At 40.8% G+C, this 18,258-nt stretch overlaps 1 protein-coding gene across 4 annotated transcripts in view; it reads left to right on the top strand.

The window, feature by feature from the left end:
• Positions 1-18,258, top strand: part of LAMA4 (laminin subunit alpha 4) — a 129,135-nt gene that overhangs the window by 50,813 nt on the left and 60,064 nt on the right. For 2 of the 4 annotated variants that reach the window (XM_019735050.2, XM_074333455.1), the window contains exons 6-9: positions 6,517-6,731; positions 9,116-9,211; positions 11,163-11,314; positions 13,123-13,233. In XM_019735050.2, the coding sequence (XP_019590609.2) occupies positions 6,517-6,731; positions 9,116-9,211; positions 11,163-11,314; positions 13,123-13,233 (574 nt within the window). The remainder of the gene's footprint in view (positions 1-6,516; positions 6,732-9,115; positions 9,212-11,162; positions 11,315-13,122; positions 13,234-18,258) is intronic. The other 2 variants (XM_019735053.2, XM_019735054.2) reach the window with 2 other exon arrangements.

Genomic DNA, 18,258 nt, shown 5'->3' with positions numbered 1-18,258 from the left:
CCCATACAGTTTTCCCAAATGTCTTCCTAAGGGTCTTCTAGTTTAAACGTTGACAGTTAATGAATTCGATGAGTCTGTGATATGCAGGAGAAAAATTGTTAATCTGTTACTAGATTCCCTTGGACAGGAGGCTGGATTTACAAAGGTGCTGGAAGCTAGCGTCCTCTCTAAGGTCTGTCATCTGTTTTGGGGCAGAATCACTTCCAGCAACCTCCTCTTCCCCTCCCCTCCTCTGTTCACCCTCCCTCACACCTTACACTTCTAAAGAGAATGTAACTCAGGTCTTTTACATCTAAAATTGACCTGACCATCCAGGAGATTCTTCCTCAAAGTGGAATTGACCACATAGCAGATTGGTGGAGGGGGTAGGGATACGGAAACATCTCAGACATGATCGATTGTTCTCCATGAAAGTCAAGGCTAGGGGAGGAGACAAACCTGAAAACCATCCATTGCAAGGCAGGAAAAAGGGAATGCTAAATGGAAAGTCAAGCAAAGGCTCTTCAAGAGTGTGGTAGAAGGAGGGGCTGGCTCTTCTAAAAGGAGGTGGTCTCAGCTGCTTTTGATTTGTGTTTGACCCTGGAACTGAGTGAGAGCGGGTTTCTGTTTTCACTTTAACAGCCAAGATGTGAAGTTGTCCCAGTTAAATTTCATCTAATCTATGTTTTCAGTGTATTTGTGAACTTTGACTTCTCCACAAGATCTTTTCAAACTAGGCAGCTGATTTGGATGAGTATCTATGTCAAACAAAAATAAAAATTAGTCCAAACCAAGAACACTCTGGGTGTTTCTGTACTTAGAGATTATTTAACCAAGAGGTGGTTTTTAAATCTGACTGTGTATGAGTATGTCGTGAAATCCTTTGGGTCTCTGAGCCCTCCTCAAACCGCCTCCTTGCCCCATTGTAAAAGAACCTCTAGGGGTTAGGCCCAGGGACCCGTTTTGACTGTGTTGAATTCTATTGCCAGTCCTCTCACTGCCTTGTGAATTACTGCTGTGCTTCAATACCACACCCATAATATTAAACATAGTTTCTCAAACTGCCTCTCAAGAACCCCTGGTGTCCTTGGAAATATTCATGGAGATTGATGGGTTCTCAGTGAATATTAATTTTCTGTCTAATTTCATTGATAATCTTGAGAAAAAAGATAATTGAACATGTTATGGACTCTCTGTAGTACCACTTTGTAATAAAGAGAGATCTGCTGCCGTAGAGCTGAGGAGAAAATAACAGCTGATGGTGTATCAGTGGCACAGTACAGACAACTGGAGGCTGGATGGCATGAAATCGAGGCAAACTGAATCATCAGCTAGCACACGGCAGGCCATGCATGCAGAACTCAGGCAGTCCTCTATGACGTCCTATCACAAGTGGCTATTTGGTAGCAACAAGACATCAACCACGGTGTTGAATTAATACTGTTAATTTGAATTTGATTAGTTTTCTGGTTTTGTTTGTGTTTTATTTGGAAAGTTTATCTTTGTATTCCAGATGTATAAAAGCCACAGACATAAGGAGTTTCTACCTAGTTTTATGTTCGAAATATTTAAAGATAATTCATATGAACACTGGAAGAGGTTTTCTATGAAAATGTTTTTCCTTTCACAGGGATCCATACTACACACAAGTTTGAGAAACACTGGTCTAAAGCATAAAACATAAGCCTCCTACTGTACCATGTAAAACAGCTCAAACACACTTGTCTTCACAGACAGGTCAATGTTTCTTATCCTGCTCTGGCCCCTGCCTGTCTCTTCCCAAAGTCCTTTTCCCACCTCACAATTTAAACTCCACATGTTGGACGTGCTGCTCCCAAAATCCAGTAGATCAACTGTAGAACTTACCACCTTGTAGTATGATGATAATTATAAAAATAATAACTAACGTTAGTTGAGTGCTTACTATCTTATCAGGCACTGTTGTAAGCACTTTATATGCAATGGTACATTTAAGTCTAAAAATAAAATCCTGTGAAATTCTTTTTCATCCTTATTTACAGAGGAAGAAAGTGAGATACAAAAAGGTTAAGACACTTGCCCCAAATCACACAATTTTTTAAAAATCTGTACCATTAAGCTGTTTTTCAACAGGAATAACATCTTACTCATTTCTCTGTCCACTCTCCCCCATCACAGTATCTGGCACATGGTAGACACTCAGTTGAATTCGTTTTAGTAACACTTTTTTTTTCTTTTACTAAAACAACACCAGTGCCTTTAATGTTCCTTTTAAAAGGCAGCATGTAGTAACAAGTCAGTCATTTCTTCCCCCAGTTGACCCCTCAATTCCCAACTCATGCCAGGAAAATGGAAAAGGGTGACCCAGAACTGAGTGAGTTAAGTCATGCTCTCTGGCTAAATAGAGGTTGCAAATAGAAATTATGGTCTGATTTAAATGACTATAAAATGCACAGCCTTATCGACAGGAGTTTTGCAATTTTCATCTCCATGTGACCTTTCCTCTGCTCCTAAGTACTACATTTTAAAGATGAGCAGCCTGAGACTCTGAGACATGAGGGGCCTTAATTTGAGGTCATACAATTGTTTAGTGGTAAACCTGAAACCAACACCCAGGACCCTCAATGTTCAAGCCAGTGTTTCCAGTTAATGATTATATATGATCTCAAGGCCTCAGTATTCTACATTGTCTCCCATGACAACTTGATAGTATACCTTCATCTGTTCAATTTTGCAGTGGAGTGGGAGACATGCTAAGACTGTGTGAGGACTTATCACGTGGATCTTGTTACTTAAGGATCAGGGGAGAAGAATGCGGTAAATTAAAGCAAATCCAAGGGGACCTTACAACCCTAACAGGAAAGGCAGAACACAGTACATCAGAGATAGTGATGATGGCAGTAATAATGATTTTGGTGATGGCCTTGGTGATAGAAAAAAATAGAGAAGGAGGAGGAAGAGAAAGCTAACATTTATTGAGGCTTATTATGATTCAGGAATTTAGTGTGATTCCTTCTGCAGGCACCAAATGTTTCAAATTTTTCAAATGTAAGCTATCAGCCCTGTTACCTGTATAGAATTTTTCTTGTGACTTTCTATACTCTGCCTTGTCCCACTTCTGGATTCTAGCCCTGTGAACCTGATGGGTTACTTACATTTTCTTAGCCTTATTTCTTCATCTTTCATAGAGAAGTAGAGAGCATTTATATGATACCTACTATGCAACAGGTACATTTTTTTTCATCATTTAATTTATTCCCAATGGCAGCTACAGAGAAAGGCTTCTGTGCCACCTGGAAGTTTTGGCCTCTTTGATAAAGGCATTCACTGACAGCTGTGTGGCCCTGGGAGAAGAAGCAGAGGAGAAAGAGAAAGGAGAGCAAAAAAAGCTCCAAAATTTCCAAAAACAATAGTTAGTAAAAATTGAGTCTGATTTATTTCCACAAAACATTTTTTTTTCAATTTTGCCCAGATAATATGATCACTAAATGAAATGACAAAGTTCATATGCCACAGTTCTTTCATTTACACTGTAAATTTATTAAGTCTATTTCCCCTGCATGAATCAAGTCATTAATAAAGCTAGAAATGAGATTATGGAAGAAAAAAAAAATAGGCCCAAGTTACTGGGTAGCCACAATGCTGACCCTAAAGCCAAGTGCTTGTCCTTTTATATCCTCTTATTTCTTCTTTGAGGGCAGGAATTAAGTTCATTCATAGCATTTGATTATTCAACTATTATAATCACTAATTGATTAATCGATTAATGTCAGACTTGTGGAGTGGAAAGTACATTAAACTTGGAGTCCCATAATTGGTTTGAGCCCTGTAATAATGAACAAATAGTTTAGCTTCTTCACGCTCTCGTTTCCTTATTTATAAAAGTAGGGGGTTATAGGGAACTATGAGTAAGAAATCTTTGCATACTCATTCTGTAAAATCTGTAGGGTTAATGTTTGGACAATGACTTCAGAGTTACCTCTGAACCTACTACCAAAAGATGTTCTTGAAACTCAAAGTAGGTTTCCACTGTGATTGAAATTCCAACTTCAGAATAGAGAGTTTGGTTTTTCTCTTGTGGAAGACCAGGATACAATCTAATATAGTGGGACAATCAAATACAATGGAAATAAACAGAGTAAATAAAGTAACTGGAATCTGGATTCTGCAAGCTTGGGCAAGTCCCTTCATTACTGGACCTCAAGGTTCCCAGCTACACATTGTGGTGGCCGGTCTGATTCCCATTTCAATGAGCCTTGGAGTCTGTTTGGTGAACTGCAGCAAAGGTTAGAAATCCAATCCAGCCACATGTTCCATAGAGGAATGATTTATGCTGTCTTAGGAGCCAATAAATCAGAGGTGCAAAGAAATGAGTATGAATAAAAAATTCATTGAACACTTCCTCTTGGGGGTGTCTCTTTGTAGGTTTTGTGGCACTTACATGCATCCTTATCTTTATCATAAACCTTGATTCCTAGAATTCATATTATGCATAATTATGCTTAATTCCTTTCCTGTTCTTTCAGTGCATGGGCTATGCGTTTTTCCTCTTCCTGTTTTTCTGTGCCTTACATAAAAGAGACATGAATTGTCCCTCTGTTGGATGAATTCACTCATTCATTTATAGCAGCAGCAGTGTGGTCCAGGGTGGAGTGAAGGAAAGAACATGAGGGTCAGAAGGTCTGGGTCTTGTGCTGTGACTTCCTAGCTATGTGAACCTGGAAAACCAAAGTGGCCTCTCAACCTCAGAATGCCAGACCTATGTGGCCTACCTCCCAGGGTCTGTGGTAACTAAGCAAACTCACCTAAGTGAAGCTATGATGTACCTGGCAAGTCAAGGTATGTAAAGACTGAACATACACCATCATTACAACTACAGCAAAAAACTGAGACATAGGAATAAAGGCTGGAATGTCATGTGCAAAATGTTGAACAATGATTCATTTCTCTATTTTCCAAATGTTCTGAATCATTATTTTATTATTCTAAATGGAAGCTTTTTTAAAATATAGTGTTTCATTACTCTGGCCAGGTCTTGTTGATTTCCTTGGAAATTCCTCCCTTCCTTTCCATTCCCAAGGCCAGTGCCCTCGCCCAGGCCATCCACACTCCACCCTGGTCTCCCTGTTCCAGACTGCAGACCATGCTGTACTCTGAAGCTAATGCTGGCTTCCTTCACCACCACTTTTATCGCACTCAAAAACCTTCCCTAGTTCTTCCTTTTTCTCTCTCATGTCAGAATTAACTCCTATGCCTGCCCTTCAGTCCCATGAGGGTGTGATTGCACATTCTTTCCAGACACTCCCAGAGCATCTCCACTGCCAGTAAGCCAGTCTTTTTGACTGTAGTTTGGGATCCCCAGCAGAAAGGAGGCCACAGCCAGCCAGCAAACGTGTGGTTTGGCTCATCTAGTATTCTTACAAAGTTTGAGCCAGCCTTTAAAAATTGAGATTTCACATAAAATGCAAATTTCAACTTATTTCTTTAAAATAGGAGGATCTGGTAACACAGGTGCTTCATTCCCTCGAGGCTACAATCTGGCAATAGCTGACAGGAGCGGAGTAGAAGCTGCCCCCTTCGATGGGGCCTGCAGTCCCACCACTCACAGCAGGGCCTCTGCTGGCCCACAGGGCACCTTTGGGAAAAATAGAGAAAGGCATTTCTTCCTCTGAGCAGAGACAGTCCTACCCAGAGTGCACATCTTGGCAAGGGAAATAAAGGTTGTAGAGATTTCAGGCTCCACTCTCCAACTGGGCTAGGCTCTCTCATTAAGGGCCCAGCCAGCAAGACCATAGGCATCAGCTCTGCCCTCATCACAAATGCAGTTAGATGCCTGGCCTTTGGAGGCTCATATATCTAAAACATCCAGAAGAAAGGCCATCTGGGCTCCAACTCTGTTTATCCATGGTTTTCTCAACTCTGCCCTTTGCTTTGTCTCCATGCTGCCTTCCCTCAGTCACAAGATGGCTGCTGGAGCTAAGAGCACTACCTGCCACTTCATTCACCTGCAGATGGAGAACATGTCTTCCCATAACCCTCACAAAAGAATGCTGACCTACACTCTGATTGAATCACTCTGGAGCCAATCTATTTTGACCAGGCACTGATTGGCTCAGGTTTAAGTTATTAGAACAATTCAAGGCAGATGATGCTTTATACCAGTGTTTCTCAACAAAGGTTTTATTAACATTTTTCCAGGTCAATTCTTAGCTGTGCCTTAGTGGTGCATCTCATTGCAGAGTATTTAACATATCTAGCACCATCCAACATATCCCAGCCCTGTAGTCCAGTTGTTGGGATGGCGAAAAATGCCCACGCACTAGTCATATCCAGATACTCCTGCGTCTGGAGGTCTTGCCAAACTAAATGGGCTGTAATACAATGGATAGGGGTGGCTCCTTAAAAACCAAGCCTAGTCCTATTAGGAAGGTGGAAGCCATGAATGGATTCTAGGAGAGCAACCCACAAATATTCACTACATTTTTTCTAGGTGGGAAAGAAGATAAAAAGGAAGAAAACCTATGGCTGCTAAATTTTTCACATGTGATTACCCTTCAGATGTGCTCCTGGTTACTATGGAAACCCCTTGCTGATTGGAAACACCTGCAAGAAATGTGACTGCAGTGGAAATTCAGATCCCAACCTGATCTTTGAAGATTGTGATGAGGTCACTGGGCAGTGTAGGAATTGCTTACGCAACACCACTGGATTCAGGTGTGAACGCTGTGCCCCTGGCTACTACGGGGATGCCAGGATAGCCAAGAACTGTGCAGGTACAGTACTGTAAATCCTAAGACAGCTACCAGGCCAACATGTATACTGAATTTAGGTGATTTATCTTGGGGAAATATCACAAATGCTTCTTTGTCACTTTTCCAGGGCAATGTACATTCTTAGAAATGTAGATTCCAAACTCACCAGGGGTAGATATCATCATCAAGGCTACTAATGTAACTTAGCTCATGGATAGAATGAACCATGAGACACTGACACAATGAACTTTTGTCTTATCATCTCATACCCTTCCAATTTTGATCAAAGAAGTAAATCAGACTCCCATGGATTGCCTATTGTTGGCCAGCTGAATGAAAACTTGCATGGTTCACATTTGTTTTCTTATTCTGGAAGCTAAGTCCCTTTTTTCAGCTATGTTTGGTGAAACAGACATTTCAGTAAAATAGGTGAGCAAGCCAAGGGTAGAGTTTAATCATCCCTCAGTTTCCCCCAATTGTCATAGTATCTCAGGGAAAGTATAATAAATCTTCCTGGTTAGACTTCAGTTAGACCAAAATGTAAAAATTTTATTCATAATTTCTCTAAAACATTTGCCACATAGAGTGAAGCTCTTCAGAAGTAAAGTTAAATTGCTTTCCTCTAAAAATAAAGGAAGGCTGAGACTGAATATTTCTTGATCTTTTGTGACTTTGAGGGGGATTTCCCAGTGGAAATCCCCTCACTGAAACAGATTCTCACTTCAAAAGATTTTCAGAAGTGAGAAATTTAAGATTGAGCAGGAAACACGTATGATCTACAGAAGTCACAATAAAGTAAACATGTCTACAAGAAAGCAAAGTGCAGAGAGGCATAATACTGGAAATGACAGAAGGAAGAGAGGAGCTCCGCATCCACTCAGATTAAAGAACGAAAGCAGGCATCAGAAAGAGTGCTGGTCAACCGGTAACTACAAGATTGCCACGGGGATACGAAAGACAGTTTGGGGAATATAATCAATAATGTTGTAAAGACTTTGTAGACTATCCTATGGACACTTGTCTTATTAGGGAGACCACCTCAGGGATGGTGTAGATACCTGATCACTGCGCTGTACACCTGAAGCTGAAGCTGAATAATAATGAATGTCAACTATAATTTTATATATATATATATATATATATATATATGGTCACAAGAAGTGGAGTACAGCATAAGGAATAGAGACAGTGCAAATGTAACAGCTGTGTGCGATGTCAGAGGGGTAGTAGATTGGGGGAGGGGGTAATCACTTTGTGAGGGGTGTAAGTGTCTAGCTATTACATTGTTTTGTACACCTGAAATTAAGAAGAAGAAGAAGAAGAAGAAGAAGAAGAAGAAGAAGAAGAAGAAGAAGAAGAAGAAGAAGAAGAAGAAGAAGAAGAAGAAGAAGAAGAAAAGAAAAGAAAGCGTGCTGGCAAAAATCAAAGCCTTGATTCTCAAAATATTTACTAAACTTATTCTAAATTACATAGATGCACATCATTCTTAGAAAAGAACCTGCTAGAAGCAATAAAGCAGGATCTTGCTGAATTAAGCAGGATCTTACATTTTGTGGAACATTAAACCGCTGAAATGTAATAAATACATGCTCCCCTTGAAGCTAATTTTTTATGATTTTTCTGTAAAGACGGTTAAGAGGTGGGGAAATTTTCACAATTCTACTCCAGCTTATTGCTTTCCTAGGAAATCCTTTCTAATTACAAATTTCCACTCCAAAACTCAATGGCAAATGAACCATCTGATGAGATAGGTGTTTTGTTTTCGTTTTTGTTTTCAAAAGGCTTTCTTGAAAATCATCAGTAGATGAATAACAGGCTCTCAGGTCTTCGAAATTCATGTAAACATGTTCCTAATCCTTTCCACGACATTGTTTCTAGCCATCCCATTGATAGCTATCACTTGGAGGTTTAGAAGCAGCCTTGCCAAGGGTCAAACACGGTGGAAGCCAAGATTTGCTCTTGGGCCTCCTCACTCTCTCTTCGCTGGGCTGCTCCTCCCTCACACCTGGCAATGGTCATCCCTAGAGTTGGATTAAACCGGAGAATCAATCCACAATGAAAGGCTATCAGATTCTCGTTGTATAATGGGCTCCGTGGGCTCTTTCTGGACTGAAGCAGTTGCACAGTCATGTCAGAATCCCAAACAATTTGGAGAGCAGTCCTAGAAGTTTTAAATTTACTTTTTCCCTAGGGTCACCTTTGAAAATCTCACTGAGCTGGGGCTTAATTGGGTGAGGGGCATAATCTCTATAGTATAGATTCCACACAGTCTTAAGGAAGAGTATAAGCAATCCCCATTGAGGAATTATATACTGATAGCTAATATTTCTAGAAACCATGAGAACATTGCCATATTTAAAGCATTAAGAAATGAATCCCTAATCTCTTGTTTTTGTTTCCCACAGTGTGCAATTGTGGGGGAGGCCCATGTGACAGTGTAACCGGAGAATGCTTGGAAGAAGGTTTTGAACCCCCCACAGGCATGGACTGCCCAACCATAAGTAAAAATAACAGTACATGATTGACTAACTCCACTCTCTCTAATGTGCTGCAGGTGTAGGATTAAGAGTTATGCAATACCCACTCTCTAGACACTGCCGAGTTCCACCCTTGGCTTTAACCCTGTCTGTGCCTCAACCAAATGAACAGAAGATATTCAGCGTTCTACGTCATTCCAATTGGCAAATGAGTGATTTACATTTAAACACATTTATTTTAGAAAACGTATTTTATCAAGTCTTGAAGTTTAGCATCTTACCTCATAGGTAAAGATAAATTCAGAAACACAATTCCCAGTGACTGTGTTCATTTTAGCTCCTTTTTCTCTTCAGATCCTCACATAATATGATACACAGACCCTGGGAAAACTGGGATACCAAGAGATTTAAGCAGCTTTTCCCAAGTCACTCCAAGTCTGAAGTTGCACCAGACGTAAAATATTTAGGCCTTATGAAAAGGTGCTGCCATGTTTACTTACAGAATTTCTCTGTCACTCTTGTCAATCAAATCATGAGCAATCTTGATGGTGCAAGGACATGCTGAAACATTTCAAAACAAATGCCCAGAGCTAGTCTTAATGACTTTTCAAGCACCCTCCAAACCCTTAGTCTAGAATAGTTCAAACGTGATTCTTAGAAGGATTTAAGGAAAACTTTGCCTTAGAAAGCCTGCTCTCAAGAAAGTAAGTAATATTTACCATTAAATAGAGTGGTTTAAAGACTATTTTAACATTAGGTATCCCCTCTCCCAAACAAAAGTATCTTAGCCTCTCAGTCCTTCTGGGCACAAGAGGTTAATATTACCAATGAATCACATTTTAAAAGATGGCACAACATGTCAGGCACAAGCAGGGCAAAGTTTACACACCGATAGCATAGGTAGTCCCCTAAGCAAGGTCACTTTAAGGACATCAAGACGCCTTCCTGGCCCTATGTGTCTTCCGCAGCAGCTGATGTGCAGGCTGGGAAGTCATTCCTTTGAGAGAGCATATGAGTAAGATCATATTAACCTTCAAGTAACAAATTAACATATTAACAACCATTAACACTTTAATCTCCATTTATCAGTCCTCTAGAAGAGAGCACAGCCTGAGGGAAAGAGATTGAGAACAGGGTAGCTTCAAAGGTTGTTTTGTGAGTGTGCCCCAGGGGGGCACTGGGTCCCTAGGAGGTGATTACAGTGTCAGAGGAACTCAAACGTGAAACTCAGGGAATAATGAGAAACCGCAACCTACCTCACCGTGTGTCCAGGTTCATCAGGTATCAGGGAGCAATATTCACAGTGATGTCCTACATACCTCCTTCTGCGGAAGTGTTCATCCAGGCAGGAGGTCAGACCGTGGGGAGACACTGAGCCACCCCTGGGTTGGGACGAAGGCATGGTGCTAGAACCTGAGTCAAGATGACAAAATCTAATAGGAAAGGAGAGGTACCTAGCAAATAGCCATCTTTACCAGCAGGGACCAAGCAAAAGCCCAAAGCCTAACATGAAGAGTCATACCTCCAGAGAGGCTGTCCACCTCTAAAGGAAAGTGGACAAGACTTCTCCTTACCCACCCATCTCAGACAGCTTGCCCTTTTGCACTCCGTTCTTTCTCAATCGAGGGCCTAGTATTCACATTAACCCCTCCTTCCTGTTGCATGCATTATTTGCTTTTTGTTATGTTTTAAGCAGGGATAGTGCCTGATGTACAGTTTGGCTCATCTTAAGTGATACGCCACTTTGAGAGTAAAGACTAGTTCTGTGACCCAAGAAACAAAACTGAAAATAGTATTAACTAAAGAAGTACACATAATGATCTATTAGGTTGGTGCAAACGTCTTTGCAGTTTAAAGGGTTAAAAAAATAATTGGAAATACTGCAATTACTTTTGCACCAACCTAACACTTAAGGCAGCATGCTTCCCAGCCAACTTTTGATTTTAAAGAAATGACATGCCCATTTTTCCTCCAGGCTGTGATAAGTGCATCTGGGATCTGACTGATGACCTTCGGTTAGCCGCGCTCTCCATTGAGGAAAGCAAATCGGGTCTGTTGAGCGTGTCGTCTGGTGCCGCTGCTCATAGGCACGTGAATGAAATCAACTCCACCATCTACTTCCTCAAAGTATGCAGAAATGTTATGCCCTCTGCATGTGTTCATTCTGGTTTCCCAGGGTCGCTTCTAGTAACTCTTACCCCTTTTGCTATCTGAGTCCCATGTCAATATTACAGATTGTTAGACCTAGGAAATTATGAAAAGTTGATTGTAACCATGAATTTCAGCCTAAACCAAGAGCTGCCATCTACTCACATAAAAGAGGTTAATATGGAAAAAAAATTACTGAAAATCTAGTATCTATGTACAAAACTATTGAGAGAAGCGAAACATTCATCTCCTTGGCGAAGCTGTACATTGGTTATTCAAGCAATTACCACAAACTTACCGTTAACTTAGCCTCAATTTGCAATGTTTTGAGTAGTTTCTCTACAAACTTCTCTCTCTCTCTCTCTCTCTCTCTTTCTCTCTCTCTCTCTCTCTCTCTCTCTCTCTCTTCCTCCCCCATCCTGCCCTTACCTTTCCTACTCACTGTCATATTTTTTTCTCATATTCCCACACTCACACACACACTCAAGCACACACCATACTCACATGTTCTCTTTCTCCTCATAAGTCCAGTGGTTAATCTCTAATAAACAAGTTAAAGGCAAGCAACAGTCAAAATTAGTAGACCATAACAGTGCTTATATATCTAAGTTTTAAGAGGTGTTTTTTTCTTCCCTCTAAATTATGGGTTTCTATCACAACGAACAGATATTTTTAGAAACAATAATAATTACCTGAAAGGACAATAGAATTTATACCAGCACACTTTTTTTACTTTGTTAATCAATTTAGCATACTAGTTAAGAGGACAAATTTTGAATCCAGATTTTTTGCATTCAAATCCCAGTTCTGACACTATGTGACCTTGAGTAAGTTATTTTAACCTCTTTATTCTTCATTTTCCTCTTCTGAAATTGAGGCTAATTATTGTACCATGTCATCAGTAGTTGAAAGAATTCAGTGATACATGTAGAGCAGATAGAATAGTATGTATATAGTAAGTGCTCATTACTCTACTTTTTGAAGGTACAAATGACATCCACATATATTGGCCAAATATGCAAAGTGCAAAACAAAACAAAAATCACAAAATTATAGAACTGGATGAAATCTTAATGAGCATTCTACTCCAAACTTAGAAATCATTCTTATTCAAAAGCATCTGTTTGGACACATGAAGTCATTAATTCTCAGAGGAGTTACCCAGACTCAGACCTCTCAGTACCACTTGAATCTTCTTTCCCCAACAGCACAACTTTAAGATAGGTATAATTGTAGTTGACAGGAAGCCAGAGCCAAGATTGAACAGCTTTCTCCAAAGTAATCCAAGTAAAGCCACCTTTGGACCAAACTCCTCAAAAGTGAAAAAGAAATGGGCAAATGGTCTGAAATAAAAAGAATTGCTCTCCTTATACAAAAAAAAAAAAAGAAAAGAAAATAAATTTCTAAACTCCATTTACATTGATCTGGGTGGATTGATCATTTCTTCAAGGCCTTCCAAAACTGACATTTTAAAGCTCAGACATCAGTCTATATTGTGCCTTTGTGCAAATTAGGAAAAGGTGCACTTTCCCCTGGGCCAGCTTACACAGACCAGGGTCTCTGCCTGACGAGGAGAGCTCACAGAATTTCAGCCCCTAGGGCTGATGGAACCCCCTTGCTGACCCCAACCTTTGTAACAGCTTGCAGCAGCATGCGGACCCCACTATTTTGGGAGCAGAGGCTCACATTTTACTATGAGTTGTCTTACACTGGAAGAGTTTTATGTATATTTTTACAAACCTGGTGTATACATCTACTGATTATTTTCAACACATTTTTTTCCACAGACAAAACTGTCAGAAAGAGAAAACCAGTATGTCCTAAGAAAGATACAAATCAACAATGCTGAGAACACAATGAAAAGCCTTCTGTCGGATGTGGATGAATTAACTGAAAGGGTATGTAATTCAGTTTCTGGGACTGCCTTCAGAGAAAGGATTTATCGGGTGTGAGCCTAGCTAGTCACAAACAACTGAGGCTTAACACAGTCCAGAAGAAATGCAGTAACCCAAGTACCTTAAAATAACTCAAGGGAAGATCTGTGGAGAAAATTAATATGTTCAGTCTCTATTGTTTTTTCCTGTTTGGTTTCCTTGAAAAACTGTTTATGGGGAACTTTCATTGTATTTGCTGCTGGTTAACATGGTTGATATGTGTTACAATTAAGATAGTCATTAAGTTGTTTGCTTTAGCATTTTATGGCTAAGAGCTACAGAGCATCCAGATATAAGCTTTATTATATGGAATATAAAACTTAAATATTATATAAAGAATGCATTAAATAATAAAAGGAAAGAAGAGGAATTGTGCTGAGAAAGCAATTTTGCAATGTAGCAGGGGAAAAAAATCACTTTTGACCCTCACCTTGTCCCATATACTAAAATAAAATTCCAGACTACTAACATTATGAACTTTTGAAGTTCTTTTCAAAAACAATTCTCATTTTCTACAAAAATAAAGTTTAAAATAACTCTGATAATCTCTTTTGATCTTGGGAGATCTTAAACTTTTAAGAAATGAAGCTTCTAAAACTGAATTACTCTAGTTGGACCCTTGAAAGATTCAGCTACTTTGAAATGCATTTGAAAATTGTGTCTTTCGTTCCCATGCAATGGTGCATATTAATCCAACCACAGACGTATGACGAACAATAAGATTCCTTAAGTTGCAAAGGAGATACCAAGAGAGAAATCTTTGGGAGAAACTCATTATTTCACTTCAGTATCATAGTTGGAACTTGCCAAAAGTGTCTCAATTGTTGAGAAAATATTTTCACCGTGATTAAATTCTCCCATAGCTCAGACAGAGTTACTGATCATTTTGTTGTACTGTTTTCCCACTTTTCATATAAGTTAAGCAGGCTTTCATAGAGAAGATATAATGCAAGCTTGAAAGTAACATCAGTAGAGAAGGCTCTTGGACAACAAGAACACACCACCAAAGCAGAAGGTTGATGATAAAGCTCCTGGAACATTCACCCAGCTGTTTCCATTGAGTCTTACCAAAAATAAAGTTATTCACTACAACAGTTCTGATGTTTCAAGAACCTGCTGAAACTTTTCAAAACAAATGCTCAGAGTTGGTCTTAAGGATTTCTCAAGCATCCTTCAAGCCCTTAGTCCATAATTGATTCTTAGAAGGATTCTAAACAATCTTTGTCTTAGAAATCCTTCTATCAAGAAAGAATTAATGTTTGGCTTTAAATAGAATGAAGGGTTTTACTGTAGGTCCCCACAGTGATAAAAATCATAGTAATGATGCCCCTTGAACTTGAAAATACCTCTGTATGCAAATTACCTATCACATGAATCTCGTGTGACCCCAATCTTACAATTTACATTATCCTGAAGTTATTGGTTTTGTCCCAACCTCTATATCCAAGTTCTCTAGTACCCTTTTGGGAAATCCTACAGCCCTTTTCCACCCCCTTCTTCTGGGAATCCCTAAAGGATGCTCATGCACTTCTGTTCACAAAGAACCGCTGTTCAAAGGGGCCTCACTTTTGCCACTACTGATCATGCCTGTACTGAAAGCGCCAAAGACTATGTTCACAAAGTCACCATGCTAAAAGCAGTATGGTGCTAGGCTACAAGCAAAAGTGGAAATAGTGGTCTTCTCCCACTCTCAGGGCTGCCCCTTGCAATCTGGATCTTGACGATACACCGAGGAACCCCAAGTCACACAGCACAGTCTCCAAAGGATAACTCAGGAAGGTGCTACACCATCCCCTCCACATTTCCATCTCCCCCATCTCCTCCATTTCCTCCCTACTCCTTCAGCCACGGCAAAAGCTTCCTGCATATCAATGCATGCAAAAAGATCTTTAGGATTGGAAGGAAAGTAGGTCATCTCCACACATCAAAATTACGTGAGCCTTGAGATTTCCGGTCAAAGTGGCAGAGTACGTAAACCTGTGCTTACCTTCTCTCAGGACCACATCAGTTACAACTGAACCACAGAGCAACCATTACTGAGAATCTCACCTGAAATCTAGCTGAACCAAAGCTGTACAAATACAAACATACAGAAGAAACCACCTCAAGACCAGCAGGAACAAGCTGGTCCCACAATGGATTTTGACCATTAAAGATCAAGAGGAATATCTCAGCTGTGGAGGTGCCCCCTTAGAAGCGAGGGGGCCCAGTCCCTCCCCAGCCCAGGATTTCAGTATGGGGTAGAGAAGTCCCATTACTTCTGGCTGTGAAAACCAGCAGAGGTTGTGGCTGAGTGAGCTGGAGAGAGGCTGCAATTTTGGGTGCTCCTCTTTAAGAGACCGCGCATGAACTTACTTGCTGATCGACTCACTCACTCTGAGCTCCAGTGCTGGGGAAGCAGCTTGAAAGGTGCCAGGGACATACGGGGAGGAACTGAGTTGTCTGTCTTCAGGATTAAGGCTGGAGGGGCAGCTTTCTCCCAGACAGAGAAACTGGAGGAAGCCATGTTTCTTTATTGAGCCCTCCCCTTCATTATGTGCAGCTGCACACAGAAGCCATATCTGAGTCTCTATCAAAATGGCTATCACTTTTCGTCTGCCCCACCCTAGTGATTCCCTGAGACCATGCCCCACCCAACTTTGGGGCACACCCAAGCCCCTTCCAGTGGCTTTCCTTATAAATAGGCTGCTTTGGTTCATGCTGTGGACTTTCCTAAAATCTCTCAAGGGTTCACAAAACCCAAACAATATCATCTGGCTTCCATGCGTCCCATATTGCTGGCTGAGTAGCCCTAATCCTGGCACTAGAGACAGCTGGCCTTGGTTCATAGCTTGACCTTTCAAGGTACCTCCAAGTACAGTGTGAGCAGTGGCCATCTCTGAATTGCTTTGTGGCTCATGCCAAGTGGCAGGGCACAGACTGCTACTGAACTTGGTCTGCAGCAGGTCTCCCAAGAGGCCCCAGTGCTGGCAAGCCCAGTGGCCAGCTTTGGACTGGGCTGGAGCATCACCGAGCCACTTCCAAGGATGACACACCCAAAGGGCAGTCTGGGCAGGCACCAGAGCCCCACTAAAGTGAACCCTGCTCTGTAGGGTCAGTCCCTGAGTTACAGGAGTCTCAGTTCTTCTTGCCTACACAGTGAGGAATAAAATGTCAACAAGCTTATTAATATGCAAGCAGGTTTTATTAGTGATATGTTCTCAGAGATGAAAACCAACCTAGCCAAAGTGGGAGAGAGAGGCATAGGCAAGGTGGAGTGGGGGGAGAGAGAGAGTGGGTGAGAGAAAAGAAGAGGGGGTGGGGAGAGAGAAAGAGGAAGTGAAGGAGAGAGGGAGAGGGGGGGAAGGTGAGAGGGACAGAAAGAGGGAGCAAGAGGGTGAGAGATAAAAAAGAGACTTAGGTCCCTTCTCCCAAGGATTTATATTTTGCTGGGTGGAGTAAATTACATATTGATTTGGTGGGAAAAGGTGGTGCATGCTCTTCTACAGGAGGGCATGATCTCCTAAGATGGGTAGAGGTCTGTTGACACGGATCCTTATCTTGCTCCAGACCACCTCTTGTGATCTGTTGTTGTAAAAACAGATACGTGGCTGGAGGCAGTTAATCAAAGCTATTTGTGAGCTTTTTCTATAGGCACTATGGACCCCCTCCCAGCCCTCCTCCTTCTCCTACATTTTGTACTTCTACCTAACACCTACACAATAGTTTTTCCACTGTAGTCAGAGCCAGTCCTCATAATAAGTCAGCCTGAGGGTCAATCCCTCCCATTGATGTGCAAACACCAATCAAGTCTCAACTACAACTGTAGGGCACACACAACCCACACAAGAGACACACCTGGAGCACCCAGCTCTGGTGACCAAGGAGACTACCCCACTGGGTACCACAGGACACCTACTACATAAGGCCACTCTACTAAGGCCAGGAAGTATAGCAGCCCTAGATGGAAACAAACACAAGGAGGCAACCAAAATGGGGAGACAAAGAAACATTTCCCAAATAAAAGAAAAGAATGAAGCTCCAAAAAAAGAACTAAACAAAATGGAGACAAGCAATCTACCAGACCCAGAGTTCCAAACACTGGTTGTAAAGATGCTCAGTGATCTCAGGGAGAACTTCAACAAAGAGAAAGAAAACATAAAAAATGGAGATAGAAAACATAAAAAAGAACCAGACAAAAATAAAAACTACAATAACTGAAATGAAGAATACATTAGAAGGACTCAACAGTAGATTAGATGAAGCAGAGGACTGAATTAGCGATTTAGAAGAAAAGACAGCAAAAACACCCAATCAGAACAGCAAAAAAGAAAAAAAAAATCCAAAAAAATGAGGAGATTTAAGGGAACTCTGGGACAACATCAAGCATACCAACATTTGCATCATAGGAGTACCAGAAGGAGAAGAGGGAGAGCAAGGAATTGATAACCTATTTGAAAAAATATTGACTAAAATCTTCCCTAACCTGGCGGAGGAAATAGATAAACAGAGGGTGTCAAAAAAAAATGTACATATGTTTTAAGAAAGGTAAACTGTATTAAAATTGTAATAATATATACCTATAAAAAAGATGAATATGAGTCACATTGGACTTCTGCAATTACAAGAAGTGCTCAAAGTGGTTACCATCAGAATCCAGACACTTCTGATTAGAGAACTACTGCTTGAGCAACGTTGACCGAAGTGTCCACTTATATACATTTTTTTGGCACCCCAGTATAAGCCCAGGAAGCACAGAGAGTCCTAAATAAGATGAACCCAAAGAGGCCCACACCAAAGCACATCATAATTAAAATGCCAAAGGTTAAAGACAAAGAGAGAACCTTAAAAGCAGCAAGAGAAAGCAGTTAGTTACCTACAAGGGAGCTCCAATAAGACTATCAGCTGATTTCTCGACAGAAACATTGCAGGCCTGAAGAAATTGGCAGGAAATATTCAAAGTGATGAAAACCAAGGACCTACAACCAAGATTACTCAGCAAAGCTATCA

The sequence above is a fragment of the Rhinolophus sinicus genome, linkage group LG05, assembly GCF_036562045.2.
Source record: "Rhinolophus sinicus isolate RSC01 linkage group LG05, ASM3656204v1, whole genome shotgun sequence".
NCBI classification, from domain to species: domain Eukaryota; kingdom Metazoa; phylum Chordata; class Mammalia; order Chiroptera; family Rhinolophidae; genus Rhinolophus; species Rhinolophus sinicus.
This window is presented reverse-complemented; position numbering and strand designations above follow the sequence as displayed.